The sequence below is a fragment of the Lactuca virosa genome, chromosome 6 (genome assembly GCF_052849685.1).
Source record: "Lactuca virosa cultivar CGN04683 chromosome 6, Lactuca_virosa_CGN04683_v6, whole genome shotgun sequence".
Lineage (NCBI taxonomy): Eukaryota > Viridiplantae > Streptophyta > Magnoliopsida > Asterales > Asteraceae > Lactuca > Lactuca virosa.
The window spans coordinates 31,373,618-31,392,731 of record NC_136431.1 but is presented as its reverse complement, the minus strand read 5'-3'; the positions used below and the strand labels follow the sequence as shown (position 1 = coordinate 31,392,731).

Sequence of the window (19,114 nt, the reverse complement as noted above, 5' to 3'; positions counted from 1 at the left end):
GGCTCATGACTCATTCAAAAAGAAGCGCTTGCGGGAGGCAACCCGATGTTTGTTTTGATTTTTGAATTTGGTGTGTTTATTTTCAGTATGTTTGGTGTGAATTTTCTTTTTAGTTTGTGTTTTTGTTTTCAATAAAAGTGCTTTTTAATGGTTTTATTTTTCTGTGAAAGTTACTTTTCAGTTTAGAAACAGGTGATGGTGAGAATGGTGTAAAGTAAATTTCTGAAGTACAAATTACAATTGGAGCAATGGCATCACATAAGTGTGGGGTGATTCCCCACAAAGAGGAGGATGGAGAACTGAAGCTAACACTGACCAACGGGAGAGCATTATTCGAAGGATGAAGCAAGTGTTCGGCCGACACAAGTCAAATCCAATTCACTCAGCGAAAAGGAGTAATTGATCTAATAACGCAATGTGTACTTGGCCAGTATACAAAGCGTTAAATTCAAGAATTGCGAAGAGAATCCCAACAATTGCATTACGCGACGCGTCCAAATCTTATACGCGACACGTAAATGCACCTGTTCAGAGAAATTGTGCGGAAAAAGATTCAGATGCCACACTTACCTAAATCTCCAGCTGGTTCAAAAAGAAAAGATTTACATGCACTTCAACATCATAAACAGAAAAATGCACTCAACACTTGTCCCACGCAATTTAGGATTTCGACCTCGCCACTACAATACCCCAGAGGAGTCTGTTCCTTTTTCTCCCTTTTTACTTTTATGTGCTTTAATTTTACATACAATGGGGACATTGTATGATTTAAGTGTGGGGTATGGGGTCGAATAAGGAAACCAAGCATTTTTGATAAAAATTGAGGGTCGAATAAGGAAACCAAGCATTTTTGATAAAAATTGAAAATTTTGAAAATTTTTGCTAGATTCACATTTATTGAATAATGGTTTAATTCAGAAATCTAGTAAAAATTAAAAAGTTTTATTGTGTTGAAACTTAAGTTGTTAACGTTGTGTGGGATGATCCAATGCGAACTCAAATGTTTAATTGAACCAATAGTATGTTATAGGACATTTGTGGCTTCCCTATCCTAGTGAAATCATGGAACAAAAACACAACTTTGCTTAGTTTGAGGGCCATAATATGTTTAGCATCGTGTACCAGAAATATATCCAGGAGAGCTTATGTAGTCATTGCACTCTAAACTAATATCTCTAACCAATAAGAGTTGAAGTTAAGTTCCCTTGCTTAAGCATATGTTTTTATTTTTCAGGATTGCTAGTAAAAAAAAAAATAAAAAAATTACAAAGTTTGAGAATAAAAGTCTACAAAGCTATGAAGATCAAGAAATATCATGAAGAAAAATTCCAAAAATCAATGAAGACTCTAGAATAAAGGCAATTTGCCAAGTTATTAGTTATTGTAATTTTTATTTCTAGGTTATTTTTCCATATGTATGCTTGGGGACTTAGTAAAAATACTTTGAGGTTAAGAAAGATTTCTGAGGATATATTCGGAGGGATGCATAAAATGAATGTTGTTCAAATGAAGTGGGCAAGTGTTTATGAAGATTGTGAGTATTTAGGATTGGGGAAGTTTTAAGAATCATTAGACACAAATGTATGCATTGAGTTTTCGATGTAATGGCTGGGTTCAAGACGGATTGTCTTGTGCGATGTTGGTGATGAAAGTTTTGATATGATGACATGCTAAAGTTAGTTTTGCTTGAGGACAAGCAAAGTTCAAGTGTGGGGTATTTTGATATCGCAATAATTATACATATATTTCGAGCGATATTTATGTATTTTTAGCTATATTTTGGTATGATTTAAGATAAAAGGTACTTATAAAGTTTGAAATTCCATTTTACAGCTAAAAATCATTTCTGAAGAAAAAGGAGAAGAAAATGTGCAAAAATCCGCAAAAAGAAGTGAAAGAAATTACACGAAGAAAAACGAGATCAAAAAGTCAAAGAATTCAAAAATAGCCACGTTGGAAAGACGAGAAAACAAAATAAAAATATAAAAAAAAAGGAATTTAAATTAATTAATGAGGTTTAATTAAAATAAATTATTGGGAATTAATTATTTAATTTCTAAATAATTTATATTAATTAAATTAATTTAATTTAATTTAAATTGGAAAAAGAAAAAAAAAAAGAAATAGAAAAGAAACAAAAATCTAGCCCAAAATCGGAGCCCAAAACCCAGAGCCCAAAGACGGCCTGATCCGTCCACCAGAAGACCCGAACCGAATCCGAGATCCGACCCGTCCGCCCCGCGTCCAATTGCCCTCACAAACTGATCCGGTACACGACCCGACCCAGAGATCCGAACCGGGTTTAGGATCCGCGCTTTTTTTCGATTATGACGTCATCGACGACGTCACTCGGATCCGATCCATGCCCGGCTTCGACCCAGCTCCGACCCGAGCTCCGATTCGTTTTCTCTCACATGAAGATCCGCGTGTCGACCCGATTCCGACCCAAAATCCGATTCGGAACTATTCAGCTTCTAAACGACGTCGTTTTATGCTCCAGATTTGCCAATTCCGATTCCATTCCATTTTTAACCATTTTTTCTCCACTTTTTCCTATTTTAAACCCATTCCTTTCCAACCAATACTCAATAATTCACCACCTTTAAACTTTCCAACCTTTTATTCCCATCTTTTTAATTCTTTTGAATTCTTTTTCATTAGATCCAATCTCAATTTATTTCTTTTTGGTATTTAATTCTCCCAATTTTTACTATAAATACCACCATTTTTCACCAAAAAAAGGGAGGAGAAAAGGGAAGACATTGCAATTATGCATTTTGATACACAAATTTCTTCCAACCTTTGAACCAATTTTCTACAATTGGGGATTCAAGAGTCAAAGAGCTAAGGAATTGAATATTGCAGTGGCATTAGGGACTACATCGGGTTTGTTTTATCGAAATGTTTAACATTCTCAATATGTTTTCTATATATGTTGTAACTTTAATTATGGGCTAAAATTCCCTTTGCTTTCACTTGGATAATGAAACCTTGAAAATATGATTTAATTTATATTATTCGGATACTAATTGTTATTTATTTTATCATGCATATTTGATCATTTATTTTTATACGTTGAATTTTTGTAATAAATTTTCCTATAACTAAGTTAATATTTTTAAAGGATCAATTTAAATATATTATCTTGAATCATAAATTTTTCATGACCATTGATATTTATGACTAGTGATGGACAAAATCCTAGGATTAGGCAAAATAAAATACTAAAAATTTAACATGTATATTTTGTATCGTATGACCAACTTACGATTCCTATTAGTTTTACGACCACTAAAATTAATAGTTTGATCAAATGTTTGCATGATACGAATTAAATATTGTTAATAAAATTGTTAATTGCATGACAATTGTTTTTAATTATTTTTATTATCAAAACGGTAAAAATTAGATCATGATTTTTAACCAATTTTAGAAATCGGTAAATAACTAATAATATCCATTGCACTTAATATAAATCATTCATTACTAAAAGGTGGAATTAAATCTAAGTGAAAGCATCCTTATCATTCTTGATTCTTAAAAACCAATTCTTGTTCTATATTTGTTTTTACACTTTAATCGTTAAAATTCTCATTATTTGTCTCGTTACTAAAAATTCCCCCAAGTTTCTTATCTTTTAAGTTAATTAGCGACAAATAGTCTAAACGTAAATCATACTCGTTTCCCCAAGTGTTCGACATCCGTTCTTACCATTGCTATATTACAATTACAATTAGGTACACTTGCCTAAGTCGTGTAGTAAATTCTAGCATCGGTAATTTCGACCCTATAAATTTAAGACTAGAGTGAAATTTACACATCACTAAGATACATGCAAATAATTATTTTTCCAAGGTTCTTATCCTAACTAGCATGGCATGGGATACTTGAATCAAATAAAACTAGTAGAATTACTTACCTTGTAGTAGTAGTTGATTGCTTGGAGTTTGAGAGCCTAGCACCAATAATGTGGATGCCTCAAATGGAAGTCACAAATCACCACAAACTTGGAAACTTGAGAGAATAGTCACAAACTTCTTGAAATCGGCCCTCTTGGTTTACACACATCAACTAGTCTTATTTCAAGAACCAAAGCCTCCTTTATATAGTGTGGTGGATTAGGGTTACATCCATGTAAACCCTAATACCTATGTCTTTTCATTTCCATGAGATCCATGGGTTAAAGCTCCATGGAGTATCCATGGACTTTCCATGCAAGCCTAGCCCATTCCAAATAAGCATTAGCCCAGACTATATAAATACAAGAGCCCATATTTAATTAGTCATACTTTTGATCTCTAAATTAATTCTAAATTAATTATAGATCAACACTAATTAAATAATACGATTTTATATTAATATATTAGAACTTATAATATATTAATAAATCATAACTTATACTATTCTCAAAAGATTATCCGTAAATTGTTCGGGTGAAGTGCAACCCAAATGGACCATGCCGGGTCGGGTCAAGTACATACCAAATAAATGATTTATTAATATATTATAAGAATAATATATTAATTAGAAATCATATTGTTTAATTAGTATTTAATCAGAAATTAATTTGGAATTAATTTTGGGATTAAAGGAACTAATTTAAAGAACGGAGACTGGTTTTGCAAATCATTGATAGTTGCAAAGTTGGGCTGATGGACTCCTTTGGGAGGAGTGGATGAAATCTATAGAAGGCCCTATAGAATTTCGTCCAAGGATTCTCGATAGGAGGTCAATGGACTTGTAACATCCGGATTCTCAGGTATCTTATTTTAGTTATTTATTTTGGGTTTTATGGAGGGACTCGGCGAGTAGACGCTCAGACTCACCGAGTAGGATCGCGAGTTCTTGACTGGATTAATGACCGGACTCGACGAGTAGATACGTGGACTCGGCGAGTCCGCGCTGTAAAGTGAAACCCTAAATCCCCGGGCCTGTGCCCTATTTAAAGGTCTTTATGGCCTCCATTTGCGGCCAATGCACCCCAGAGAAACCCTAGAGAGAGCAGTGAGAGAGTTGAGAGCAAGAAGAGGCTAATACATCACTTTTGGTGTAGTTTTGCTAGAAGGAAGAAGGAAACACCCATCTAGAGCGTGAAGGGAGCTTGGATCTGGGCTAATCATCTTGAGAGTTCATCTCTGGAGGTATAATCCCTTCTATTTCGTGTTGATATGATAGATTTCATGATTTTAGGGTTTTTACCTCCATTTTATGTAAGATCTAGTGAGTATGAGGCCCCCTTTGTGTTAATAGCATTAGATCTGGACCATGAAAGGTCCATAGAGTCACTATCCCTCAGCTTTATGCAAGAAAATGAAAGATTGGGGACTAGGTTGCCATTTTTAGAGTTATTTCCCCATTTATGACTTGTTGTGGGTTGCATGCACGTAAAGGTTGCACCTTTACGTGACATTTGAACATTTGAAGGGTAGATCTGATAATTAGGGAAGCAGATCTGACCTTAGGAGGTCATTTGAGGATGAACACGGAGGCAACTCGCCGAGTCCATAAGTGGACTCGACGAGTCGAGTCGGGGTTGCCCCGCGATTCGTGACAGGTGTAACCCGTCAAGTGGAAGGATGACTCGACGAGCCAAGAGTGGCTGAAAGGATTCAGAGGACCCGCATGGACTCGCCGAGTCGCCCTTGTGCACTCGACGAGTCGGGTCAAAGTTGACCGTTGACTTTCGTTGACTTTAGGGTTCTGGTCAAGACTGATTCAGGAGAGTTCAGGGAAGGGTAGAATGTCCTTCTACCCAATCTATAGAGATGAGATCATGAGTGAATATTGATCGGGGATGTTATCTGAATAATAGGAGGAGGCTAAGTCGGGACGTTGAGCACGAGAGTTTATCCGACTTCATTGAGGTGAGTCTTCTCACTATACATTACCTAGAGCGGGATTTATGTGTAGACCAGAGGGTCTTGTATGCTATGTGTATATATATGAGTTATGTGCATTGTGTTGTATGTATGCTATGTATTGAACAGACCGGGCCGGAGGACCCAACGATATTTTTTCGAAGCTTATTTTTATACTTTTTGTGCTCCTTAATGACCAAAAAATTGAATCTCTTATAATGATAATTAGCAAATTTATGTCGTTTTTTGCCACTCATTTTTCACAATATTCTTCAGAAATTCCGGACCGAAGGGTCCAACGACACAGACTGGACCGAAGGGTCCGACGAGCTATGACCGGACCAGAGGGTCCAACGAGCTACGAGACTGGAGGGTCCCGCTGAGACACATCGACCGGAGGGTCGTATTGTAGCCTCGAGTGGCGTATGTGTTGCATTTGGTATTTTGGGGAACTCACTAAGCATTTATGCTTACAGTTGTTGTGTTATGTGTTTCAGGTACTAGCGAGGATCGCGGGAAGGCGCCGGCATGATCCGTACACACTGAGAGGATTTATGTATTTGAGGATCTTGGGATTTGTTTATTGAGATAACATGTGTTACATTGGATTACTATGATATTTTATGAATGAGAGTATGTTTTTAAAATGAAAAAGTGTTTTGGAAATTTACGTCGTTACAAGTTGGTATCAGAGCCTTGGTTTGAGAGACTCGGATACACCTCCGGGCGTATCTGAACTCAAACTGAGGATTTGAGAGAATTTTTCATAAAAGAAACAATTTTTCCAAAAGAGTAAAGGACTTTTGAGAAAAGTGGAACGGAGCAGTGTGTACGATCAGCCAGCGCCCGAACGGTGATTTCCCAAAATACCCTTACATTATGTGTTATGAGATATTATGTGATATGTTATGCATGCTAGAGTAGGCTAGGTATTCATGGTTAGGACTAGAGTGGGACTGATTTGTGATGCCTTAGCCTAGGAGTTACTGCTACTATGAGATACTTCGAGAGTAAGTAGGTAGCAGCGAGGAACTTATGAGTGGTCTACCAGAGAGTAGCCTGAGTTTAGTGAGATATAGAGTACTTGTGATCTGGGACCCTAGGAGGAGGACTTGGGGTGAATACCGATGCGTTGTGGAAGGTGGTATAAGGGCCCGTACTACTGGAAACACCGGATCGGTGAGCAGTCCAAGTAAGAATCCTCAGGGTACTAAAGAACAAGTAGGGTTGAGTATCGAGTGCGAGTATACTCGAACGAGTCTCTGATTCTTTTGTGTTGTATTTCAGAGACATCATGGTTGGGACGCGCCACCACCCAGGAGGCAGTGGTACCAGTGGTACCAGCGATGAGGAGATTCGTAGATTGATTCACGAGGAGGTGGATGCGGCCATTCAAGCTGAGATACCAGAGATGTTCGGGTCTATAAAGACCATGCTGATCGAGACTTTTGATGAGCGGTACGCTGCTCTTACTGAGGCTGCTGTTGCTGCGGCCACCGCAGCTGTCGCTGCTGCCAGGCCCCAGGGAGGTGACTCATTGCTGTACCGAGAGTTCAGCAACACGAAGCCACCAGAGTTTGATGGGACGCAGGACCCGATTTCTACGATGAGGTGGATTTCTGACATCGAGGGATGCTTCTACACCTGCTCGTGTCTGGAGCATCTGAGGGTTAGGTTTGCGCTTAACCAGCTTCGCTTGGGAGCGAAGGATTGGTGGAAGTTTGTGACGACAGACTTCACTATGGCAGAGCTTACTGCGGTGACCTGGGAGAGGTTCATCACGATGTTTCGAGATGAGTATGTTCCCCCTATGGAGAGGGAACGTCTAGCCCAGGAGTTCTTATCCCTCAAGCAGGGAACTGAGTCTGTGACGGTGATTACGAGGATGTTTCACGAGAGGGCGTTGTTTTGCCCTGAGCACGTGTCGACTGAGCAGGCACGTATGAGCCGATACTTGAGCATACTGAGGAGGGATATCCGTGAGTTCGTGGCGAACTCGTCATACCGGACATTTGCCGAGCTTCAGGCAAATGCCCGGAAGAGAGAGATTGAGCTGGAGACTCAGGTCAGGGGGGAGGCCGAGTCTCAGAGGAGGGACAGGCGACCGGCACAGGCGCAACCGACAGCCAAGCGGGCAAAGCCCGCTGATTCGAGATCTGGGGGTCCGAAGGGCCGCACTTGTGGGAAGTGCGGCAAGAGTCACGAGGGGGTGTGCAGAGCTGGGGTGTGTTACAAGTGTGGGAAGGAGGGGCATTTCGCGAGGGATTGCCCCAAATGATTCTCGGTTTGATTTCATTGCAACCAGACCGGCCATCGGAAGGCCGAGTGCCCTCAGCTACTACAGGGATCAGCACAGGGGTCTATGTTGGCAGGTTACTACCGGAGATTCATTCTGGATTTGTCCAAGATAGCGGTGATGGGTTTTATACAAACAATCCTATGTGCATGCAACCCTAATTTGGATATATGTTTTCACTATTAGACATACAACAAATGAACAGAAAAGAAAACCCTAACATGCATCTAAAATTTCGAAATTCACATACAAAAGATTAGAATACATACCTTTGTTTCTATATAGTAATAACAACTAGTTCCTTGAATTTCCTTAGCTCTTGAGAACAAGTACCAGAGATGTAGTACCTCTAATGGCTCACAAACACATTAGAGTGAGAGGATGAATATGAGAAAGAGGAGAGAGGGTAGCTTGCTCCAAAAATCATCTCTTCTAGGGTTTCTCCAAGGGGTGGACGAAATCTAGAGCCTAGGGGGTCTATTTATACTTGAGGCTAGCTAGGGTTTCAGGGTGGAAACCCTAATCCCTTAGCTTAGGGCCTAAGTAAGTCCATGGACCTCCTTGCCTTAGGCCTTGGACGAAAACTCCTAGATCCTTCTAGTGTACTTTTAATTAGTTCCTTTAATCCCAAAATTAAGTCCAAATTAATTTCTGATTAAATACTAATTAATAATATGATTCCTAATTAATATATTATTCTTATAATAAATCAGCCTCTCTCCTTAACATTCATCCTGTCTAGTCACCAGTGTGAGGGCAACCCAAAAGGACAATGCTACTATCGGGTCAAGTATATCCCAATTATAGTTATGAGCTTAAACACCTAATCCAACAGTCTCCCGCTTGGATAAGTATAATAACTATAACTGCCAATGTAACTTCAGGATCCGATTAGAAATCGTAGCTCTCAATAGCCGTTGTCGAACTCAGACGTGGCCTTTAGATAAGGGATCATGTAGTCCTCCGTTCTCAAGATATCATGCGGACAAATACATGGAACATAGTCATACTTATTGTCCAGCAGTTTGTTTCCCGATTTCTGATTTGTATGACATAGAACTTAATTGAACACATCAACTCAATCCTGACCGGGCCCGACACATAAGTCAACACAAAATCATCGAGGGGTCCAAGATATCGCTTTTAATCCTCTTAGGATAAAAGGAACAGATAAACTTCGACTTATATGCTTGTACTGTTTACTTATTAAATCGTACACAACAATACGTTTTATAACATCAAGTTACTGATGCGTTTACACATTATCAATGCACAATCAACTCGTAAACAACAACTCATATATCTAGGTTTAAAGACTATATGATATTATCGTCTCACAATCACTCGTGATAAATTCCATGAAGTGATTCATGTGAGCGTGGGTTTAATCTAATACTCAAATCTTATTTCAAGAGCACTCATGAACGTTGCAACAAACTTTTGCTATGTCTAAACGCTTAGACAATCTACAAACCAATTCACGACAGTCTTGCCTCAATACCTACTTCCAAAGTATGATCGACTGTGGATAGTTTAAATAATCTTATCATTCAGGAAGTCAAAACATGCAAAATGAAACAATAATAAATAATTGACACAAGACAGTAACTTTACTCATAAATAATACTCATTTATTTAATCATCAAATGTCAATTACATTTTATCTATTAGAAGTTTCTAAAAAGCTATCTAATCAATAAAAATAATATCGTCCTTCAGCCCAATACTCATAGCATGCTGCAAGTGCTTAACCCTACTCAGTCCCTTCGTAAGGGGATCTGCTGGGTTCTCCTCTGACGATACCCTATTCACTAAGAGGAGTCCCTCTTCTACTCGATGTCTGATGAAGTAGTATTTTCTGTCGATGTGCCTGGATCTACCATGATCCCTCGGTTCCTTGGTTAAGGCAACCGCACCCTCGTTATCACAGAAAATTTCCATAGGCTCCTTTATGGCAGGTACAACTCCAAGGTCTCCAATGAAGTTCTTCAGCCATATTGCCTTCTTCGACGCTTCGCTCGCTGCTATGTACTCTAATTCGCACGTTGAATCAGCTACGGTCTCCTGCTTGGAACTTTTCCAAGTTACTGCTCCTCCATTCAGGGTAAACACCCAGCCCGACTGAGAGCGGAAATTATCTCAGTCGGTCTGAAAACTGGCGTCACTGTACCCTCGCACTCTCAAGTCATCACTCCCACCGAGGATAAGGACCCAGTCCTTAGTCCTTCGCATGTACTTAAGAATGTTCTTTACTACAATCCAATGAGCTCTACCAGGATTCCCTTGATATCTGCTGACCATGCTCAAAGCGAAGGCCACATCAGGGCGAGTACATGTCATAGTATACATGATCGAGCCAACAGCGGAAGCATATGGTACTCAGCTCATCTCTGCTATCTCGACATCGGTACTCGAGCTCTGAGTCTTACTCAACTTGGTATTGCTCTTGATTGGTAATTCTCCTTTCTTGGAATTCTCCATGTAGAAACGTTTCAACACCTTGTCCAAGTAGGTACTTTGACTAAGTCCTATTAGTCTCTTACTCCTATTTCTCAGAATCCTTATCCCTAGGATATAGGCAGCTTCTCTGAGGTCCTTCATAGCGAAGCACTTCCCAAGCCAGGACTTCACCTCCTGCAAGGTTGGGATGTCGTTTCCTATGAGCAGTATGTCATCCACATACAATTCGAGAAAGCTAACTATACTCCTACTAGCTTTGACATATACGCATAACTTATCCTCGCTTCTTGAAAAACCAAATTCTTTGACTTTCTTATCGAAACAAAGATTCCATCTGTGAGATGCTTGTTTTAATCCATAGATGGATTTCTCAAGCTTACACACTCTATTAGGGTACTTCGCATCGACAAAACCCTCTGGCTGACTCATGTAAACATCTTCAGCCAACTTCCTATTAAGGAAAGCGGTTTTGACATCCATCTGCCATATTTCATAATTATGAAACGCAGCTATGGCTAGCATAACCCTTATAGACTTGATCTTCGCTACTGGTGAGAAGGTCTCGTCATAGTCAACTCCAGGAGTTTGAGTAAAGCCATTCGCAACCAATCGCGCCTTATAAGTGTGTACTTTCCCATCCATGTCGGTCTTCTTCTTGAAGATCCATTTGCACCCGACCGTCTTATGACCTGGCACATTGTCAACCAAGTTCCAAACTTGATTGTCACACATGGACTGAATCTCGCTGTCCATAGCCTCTTTCCACTTTGCAGACTCCGGACCTGCCATGGCTTCCTTGTAGTTGTTAGGTTTATCCATATTTATTAGTGCACTATCACTAATAAACGTATCACCTTCAGTAGTAATATGGAAACCATAAAACTCAGGTGGAACGCTAACTCTACTGGAACGTATCAGAGGTAAAAACTCGTCAATTAATTCAACAGGATTTTCCTCCTCAGGTTGTGTTCTAGTGTTTGAGGTTCCTTCATCACTTGATTCTTGAAGCTCTTCAAGATCAATTTTCCTCCCACTCTCCTCTTGGCATATGAGTTCTCTCTCTCGAAAGACTCCTCTCCTCGCAACGAAGACAACATTGTCACTCGGTCTATGGAAGAGATATCCAAAGGACTTCTGCGGGTAGCCGATGAAAATACATCGCTCACTACAAGGTTCGAGTTTGTCGTGAGTCTCTCGTCTACAAAAGCCTCGCAACCCCAAACCTTGATATGTGCTAACGAGGGAACCTTCCCCGTCCACATCTTGTGAGGTGTTTTGGCAACCTTCTTAGTTGGGACTAGATTAAGGATATGGGCTGCAGTCTCTAAGGCATACCCCCAAAATGAGATAGGTAACGAAGCTCGACTTATCATGGAACGAACCATGTCCAACAAGGTTCGATTGCGCCTTTCAGCCACACCATTCAACTGCGGTGTCCTAGGCGGCGTCAATTGCGAAACAATTCCACATTCCTTAAGATAGTCGTGGAACTCAATACTAAGATACTCACCACCTCGATCGGATCAGAGCATGTTTATCTTCCTGCCCAGTTGATTCTCCATTTCTTGCTTAAACTCTTTGAACTTTTCAAAAGTTTCTGACTTATGCTTGATTAAGTAGATATACCCATATCTGTTATAATCATCAGTAAAAGTCACATAGAAGCGGTTCGCATCCGTTGTGGTGGATCTAAAGGGCCCACATACATCCGTATGTATGAGATCCAATAAACCCTCACCCCTTTCACAAGTACTAGTGAAGGGTGACTTGGTCATCTTTCCAAGCAGACAAGATTCGCACGTGTCATCGGACCTAAGGTCAAATGACTCCAAGACTCCATCCTTTTGGAGTTGGTATATGCGCTTCTTGTTCACATGTCCAAGACGACAATGCCACAAGCATGCTTTGTCCAAACCATTGGACGAATCGATATGCAACACATTATTTCCTAAGTTGTCTACAACCATCACAATTTCATATATACCATTACAAGACAATGCTTCAAAATAGAAAGTACCATTCAAGAAAGCATTAATAGAACCAATTTCATTATTAAATGAAAATCTAAAACCTTGTTTATACAAACCATGAAAAGAAATAATGTTTCGTGTCATTTCTGACGAGTAGCAACAATTATTCAACTCTAAACCTAACCCACTACTAAGCACTAAAGAATAAACTCCAATCTTGGTGACAGACGATGATTTCCTATTCCCCATGATCAAGTTCATCTTCCCATGCTCCACATCCCTACTTCTTCTTAGACCCTGCAAATCGTAACAAATTTGAAAACCACATCCTGTATCAAGGACCCAAGAAATAGCATGTGATGAGTTGTTAGATTGAATAGTATAAATACCCGTGAAGGTGAGTTTTATATTCCCATCATTGATGTCTTGCAGATACTTTGGGCAACTTCGTTTCCAATGCCCTTTGTCGTGTGAAACATCCCAAAAATATAGGCCACAAATTTCTTTTAAAAATCATTTATAATAAAACCATATGCCGTCCATCATCATAAAGAAAACCATAATTGTGTATCTCAAAACATCGTGTGAAAATATTGTATCAAGATCATATAAAAATATCAGAGTCTAAACATCCTAGACTGAAACTGTGGTGTGTGTCATGCGATCATCCCGAGCCCTTCCCCTTGCTAGTGGAAGTACCTAAAACCAAAACTGAAATTGTAAGCACGAAGCTTAGTGAGTTCCCCAAACTATCACATACCATACAAATATCATGCAACTAAGAGATATGGGCCCCACCCACACTCTGTTGTCTAGGAGATTCGGGCCCCGCCCACTCCACTGTCTAGGAGATTCGGGCTCCACCCACACTCCGCTGTTTAGGAGATTCGAGTCCCGCCCACAACTCTCATTGATCCAAGTATATCTATACCCCGATTTTCTAACAACAAATATGTGGGTGTGGGTGGGGAGGGGGTTAGATGTTTAAAGTTATTTTAAGAAAATCATGACAATAAACGGTTCGTTTATCATTTTTAATTTCGAAGGAGAAATTAACGGATGTTCTTACTGAAATGGCATGCCAAAAAGTGTTGGACAAATCGATTCATAAGTTGGGCATGGTAGAAATAAATCTACCAACTTAAGAAGTATGGAAGGTTGTATCTTTCGGAATTGTCTATGATTTTCTATTTGCAATGGTTTGTGTCTCGTTTTATATCTTGTTTTCTTATAAGATAAGAATTTCTCATGTATATATTTACTCTTCTATAGGAAGAATAAACATACAACCATTGAATATCAAAATCTCTGGATGCCTGCAATCCAAGAAGTAAGGTGTTAATAAGTGATATTAAAGACTAATATATAATCATCCTCTAATGGCTCAATTGGTAAGACAATGGCTCCCAATAAGCGAAGTCCCAAGTTTTAGCCGTAGGATTTCAATCAAATGTGGCCAGGAGGGGGTAATGTGACATCAATTGCAAATGCAAGGAAATAAGTCTTCTTTTTCTTCACCAAAACTGTCAACCGCCCTTGGAGGAGTCCGCTCTAAGCGAACATAACCTTAAAGACCAACATATCCAAGCCATTCTTTCCAAAAGATAAGAGAAAAGGATTTGGAAATTAATGTACGGATATTATGATGTAAATATGTAATTAAATATCATAAAGTCATTATATACAATGTTTATGAACTTTCGCCCTACGGAAGTACGATAACAGCCTTGATAGAAGTAGACAGGTTGAAAAGCATCATAATATAAAATTGGTTACAAACAAGGTTTCTTAATTGGAGAAGGTTTGAATTTGTGGCTTTGTCCTTTATGCTTTGTGTACCTTTACTTTTGGAAGGTGCAGGCCCGGCTCTGACATTTCGGAGGCCTTGTGCAAAAACTAAAATTAGGCCCCACAAATATTTCTTGTAAATATTATTAACTACATTTGCTACCACTAATTCAAAACATAAAGTTGCTAAAAATCATCTCATAAATTCACTACCATAAAATAATGTCTTCATCACTCATTAGTATCAAATAAAACTGTAAAACTGTTATAAACAACTTTTCAACAAAAAAAAACAACGCATTACTATTTTCTAAACATTGACCTTCTAGCATTTTTAGAAGAAAATTCATCTATGAGACTTTCATAATCAATATTCTCAAGAAACTCGTTCTCAATCGAAATCAATGCCAAAGCGTTTAATCTCTCTTGAGACATGGTCGAGCGCAAATAAGATTTTAAAAGCTTTAGTTTTGAAATTTTTTTTCCGTTGATGCAACTGTAATAGGAACAGTCAACAATATTTTGTATGCTAGACAAGAAACTGGATAAGTGTTCATCATTTTTAGGAAATTTAGTATTCCGTTAGCTGTATTGTGTTCAACCGGTAAATGTTTTTGTAACAACTTCAGTTTGTTGAATAAAACGCATCGGAGGCCAAATGTTAAAACGCATCTAAAATTGGAACCAAAAGTTATCGGGCTAATTTTATTTATTGATAAAACATAAAAATAGATTTTACAAAAATACCAATACTATAACTATAAATTATCCTAAAAATTGGAGGCCCCCTAAAATCGGAGGCCTGATGCGACCGCACCGCCGGCACCACCCCAGGGCCGCCACTGGGAAGGTGCCTTTGGGGTCTTCACTAGGTTTGTAAGCAACGACATAACTTGTAATCATATATCTAAACAACATTTAATATGACAATTCAATTTGATTAGTTTTCAAAAGAAAAACCCATTCTTGTTAAGAGAGTTGACAATTGGAAAAGAGAAAAGAATGTACAAATATTTATTTAAGCATTGATACTATTTTTTTTTTTACCAATTTATATACTTTATCACTGCTCGCATAAATTATGTAATCGATTTAACATACTAAACACATTACCCAAAAAATATTGCATATTTTGGTTTGAAAAATCATTGCAAATTTCATATAAATATAACATCTCTATTGCTTCTAAGTTAAATATGTGACATGTAAATGCATATTATGTTTTTTTGTACTTTATTATAAAGAAGGTTTAGAAGGCTTGAAAGCCTATCAGCCTATGAAACATGGTACAAAAGTTATGTGCAAATAATAATATGAAATGAAGGGTGGCTTTAAATCAGGGTAACGTACATTAACGTTGCCCACCAATTAGACCCAAAGATCTGCGCTCACCCCCTCCTCCAAACCTCCTATATTTTCTCTCTCGTAACCTTAATCGCTTTAAAATCCCCCATAATATCCACCATTTACATTTCCAACCCCTCTATGCTGCCCAAATATTTACAGTTAGCCCCCTCCTCCCAGTCTCAATGCCAAAGCAACCGGTACTAGGTCGACAACGCCGCACCAACCCCTTCATCTGGTGCTTCGCCGTTATCTGCTCACTCATCGCCACCTCCGTAATCATCGCCGGAATAGTTGTATTTTCAGGATACCTTGTGATCCGACCAAAAATGCCGCTCCTCTCCGTCCGTGCATCTCGTCTGGATCATCTTTACTATGATCGAACAGGTGTTATGGCTGTACGATTAACGATCCTGATCCGTGCAGAGAACCATAACCAGAAAGCACATGCGACCTTCTATGACACCAGATTGTTACTCGGTTACCACGGGCAGAACATCGCGCGACTGGTGGCGAATCCGTTCGACGTTGGGAAGAATGCGACGAGGGAGTTGAATTATGTGGTGGAGTCGTCGCCGATTCCGTTGCCGCCGGAGGAACAGTATTTGACACAGCAATCGTTGAGTAAAAGTAAGTTGATGTTGTTCTTCTTGAAAGGGAGTTCGAGGACGATGTGGAGAGTTGGCCCGTTGGGATCTGTCAAGTTCTGGCTGCATATGGACTGTGAGCTCCTGTTGCCCGTCAATGGCAGCGTGGTAAACTCCCATTGTAGCACAAAATCACATTGATATAAAGTTTTTTTTTTCTCTCCGAAATCATGAAGAAAGAGTCCTACTTTAATGTGTAGATTTAGAGCCTCAATCATTTCATTCGTTAATATTTAAATATGTTTATCATAATATTTTAAAAATCAAAATCGATGACACAGTATAGTTTGATGTGTAGATTTACACCATCTTCAACTTATTTACAGGAACAAGTGTTTTTTTTTCCACCAAATATTTAAGGAACATGAAAGTTCTTTGTTTGTGTTCATTAGCTTAATTTTACGAACTTACAAACACAAAAGTACAAACGAAAAAAATATTCATGTCCATGTTTGTTCACTAAAGATAAGTTCGTTCATATACGTTCATACAAAAGGTAAAAGAACACAAACAAACAAACATGTTCATAAACACATAAATTAACACCTAAACAAAAGTAAAAAACTACAAATCCACACATTGGAAACATTGGCAACATACGGAAACATTTTCGAAAAATCCCACCTCCTAAAAGGTTTCTTGCGCCAATCCAAATAGATAACTCTTGCATAGCATTTGTACATACAACCTGTAAAGAACATAAATAAGCGTAGATTTAATATAAAAAACATAAACGAACACATTACAAAACATTTATGCACAAAAGAACTGTTTTTTATATTTGCTCATTTTAATTAAATATATATAAAATCTTATTCATATTCATTCATTTAATAAATAAATAAACAAACACTAACTTTTGGCAAAATGGATGGAGAATACTTTGCTTAATATTCAATTAGTTTACAATCATACCTTCTTCCCTCCCTCCTTATGCGTAAACTAGTTGTTCCCTTAGACCTTAGACCATCTACGACGAGGTTCTTTCAAATTTACTTACAATGTCACCTAGTCCAAATTACATCCCACCTTGGTGAACTTCTTTCTATAATTGAAAGGCTTTCAAATGTCAAGTCAATATTCTTTTAATAATAAACTAACTTTTACCTTATATATATATATATATATATATATATATATATATATATATATATATATATATATATATATATATATATATATATATGCGCGCGCGCAAAAGTTTAACAAAGAACCATTTTAAGCCATGGAACTAAGGAACCCTTTTTAACCCTTTATCCTCATTTAATCACGTCCAACTCTATTAATTAGTCACCCAAGGGTATTTTTGGTATTGCATAGTAATCTAATTGATGGTCGTTATCTCTAATTATGTAAAACATATATCTTCTCCTTCTTATATTATCTTTATCGAGGATCAGAAGATTTTCATTGTAAAAGTTTTTCATTAAAATCGTAATAGTAGAAGTTCTTCATGGAAATCGTAGTAATCAAGTTTTCATAAGGTACTGTTTTATGTCTTTAACCTAGATTCAATCGATTTAACGAAGTTTTTTTCTTTTGATTGAAGTATTGATCGATTTTAAGTTTTATGAATTCGAAATCATCTTTCAATGATTCTTCATTGAAATCGATATTAATAATCTTCGATTATGCTTGTTGTTTATCTTATTCGATCTAGAAAAGTTTTTTATTTAACTGAAGTTTAAAATCGTGATCGATTTCAAGTTTTGTGGATTCAGAATCATCTTTTATTGAAATCAACATGCATTGCTGTTTGTTTTCTTAATGCATTCATCGATTTCAGGTTGTATGGATTTGCAATTAGCTTTTACGGATTCTGCATTGAAATCGACATTGACATCATCAAGTTTTTGTTAAGTCAAAATTATCGATTTATATTGTTGTTTTTGCATAACATCGCTGTTTAAATGTTATGTTTTTCAAATTGTAGGTGATAATTCATCCTTACCTATGGAAGCTTCTCCTTCAGATGTTAATATCATCTTTTCTGATAATCATGTTGATGTAGTAAGTGGTTTTTATTTATTTATTTATTTTATTCTATGTTTAATATTATGTGAGTTTCCTTTGTTAAGCTTGTTTTATGTTTAGAAAATTATATGTGAATCGTATCAACACTTCGTTTTATTATTCATCTATTCAGTTAAGGTTCACCGTGCGATTATTTTAAATAATTTTATTAATTTAATATAGGCAAAAGTAATGCATCAAGTTGTGAATCAGAACAGTTCAGGAGTGAAAGTGATTCTTCTTCTGATGATGATGAAATGTTTATTCCTGAGGTTCCAGATGAGATGAAGCTAAAAGAGAAAGATGTTTATAAATCTTTGAAGGATGGTGTTGAATTTTACTTGCAGTAAGCTAAAGAAGCTGTTAGGTGCATTTTGTGCACCTTTTTGCACACCTTTTAGTCCCATTTCATGCATCTATTTAGCATAATTGTTCTTCCTTTTTCTTGCATTTCATCATATTCATGTTAGTCTCTAGAACAACCTTATTTGCACACTTTCATGTCTTTTTCAGGTAAACCGGAGCTTGGAATGCGCTTTGGGAGGTGCCGGGAAGCATTGGTGAAGATTTCAGGATGATCGGGCGAAGAACGAAAAAGTTGGAAAAATCAAGTTTGGATTCGGAGTCAGAGGGGTACATGGGCTGTGTTGGATTTACACTGCAAAATCAACACAGGCCGTGTTGACCAAAATGGGAGCTGTTGACCATGCTGAACACGGGCCGTGTCAGTTTAGTGCA

General features: G+C 37.9%; 1 protein-coding gene across 1 annotated transcript; it reads left to right on the top strand.

Moving 5' to 3' along the window:
- The first annotated feature begins 15,724 nt into the window (after window positions 1-15,724).
- LOC145121060 (late embryogenesis abundant protein) lies at window positions 15,725-16,620 on the top strand. The gene has a single exon (XM_079056845.1). It carries the CDS (start codon window positions 15,902-15,904, stop codon window positions 16,502-16,504), a length of 603 nt encoding a protein of 200 aa, XP_078912971.1. The 5' UTR covers window positions 15,725-15,901; the 3' UTR covers window positions 16,505-16,620.
- The last annotated feature ends 2,494 nt before the right edge of the window (window positions 16,621-19,114 follow it).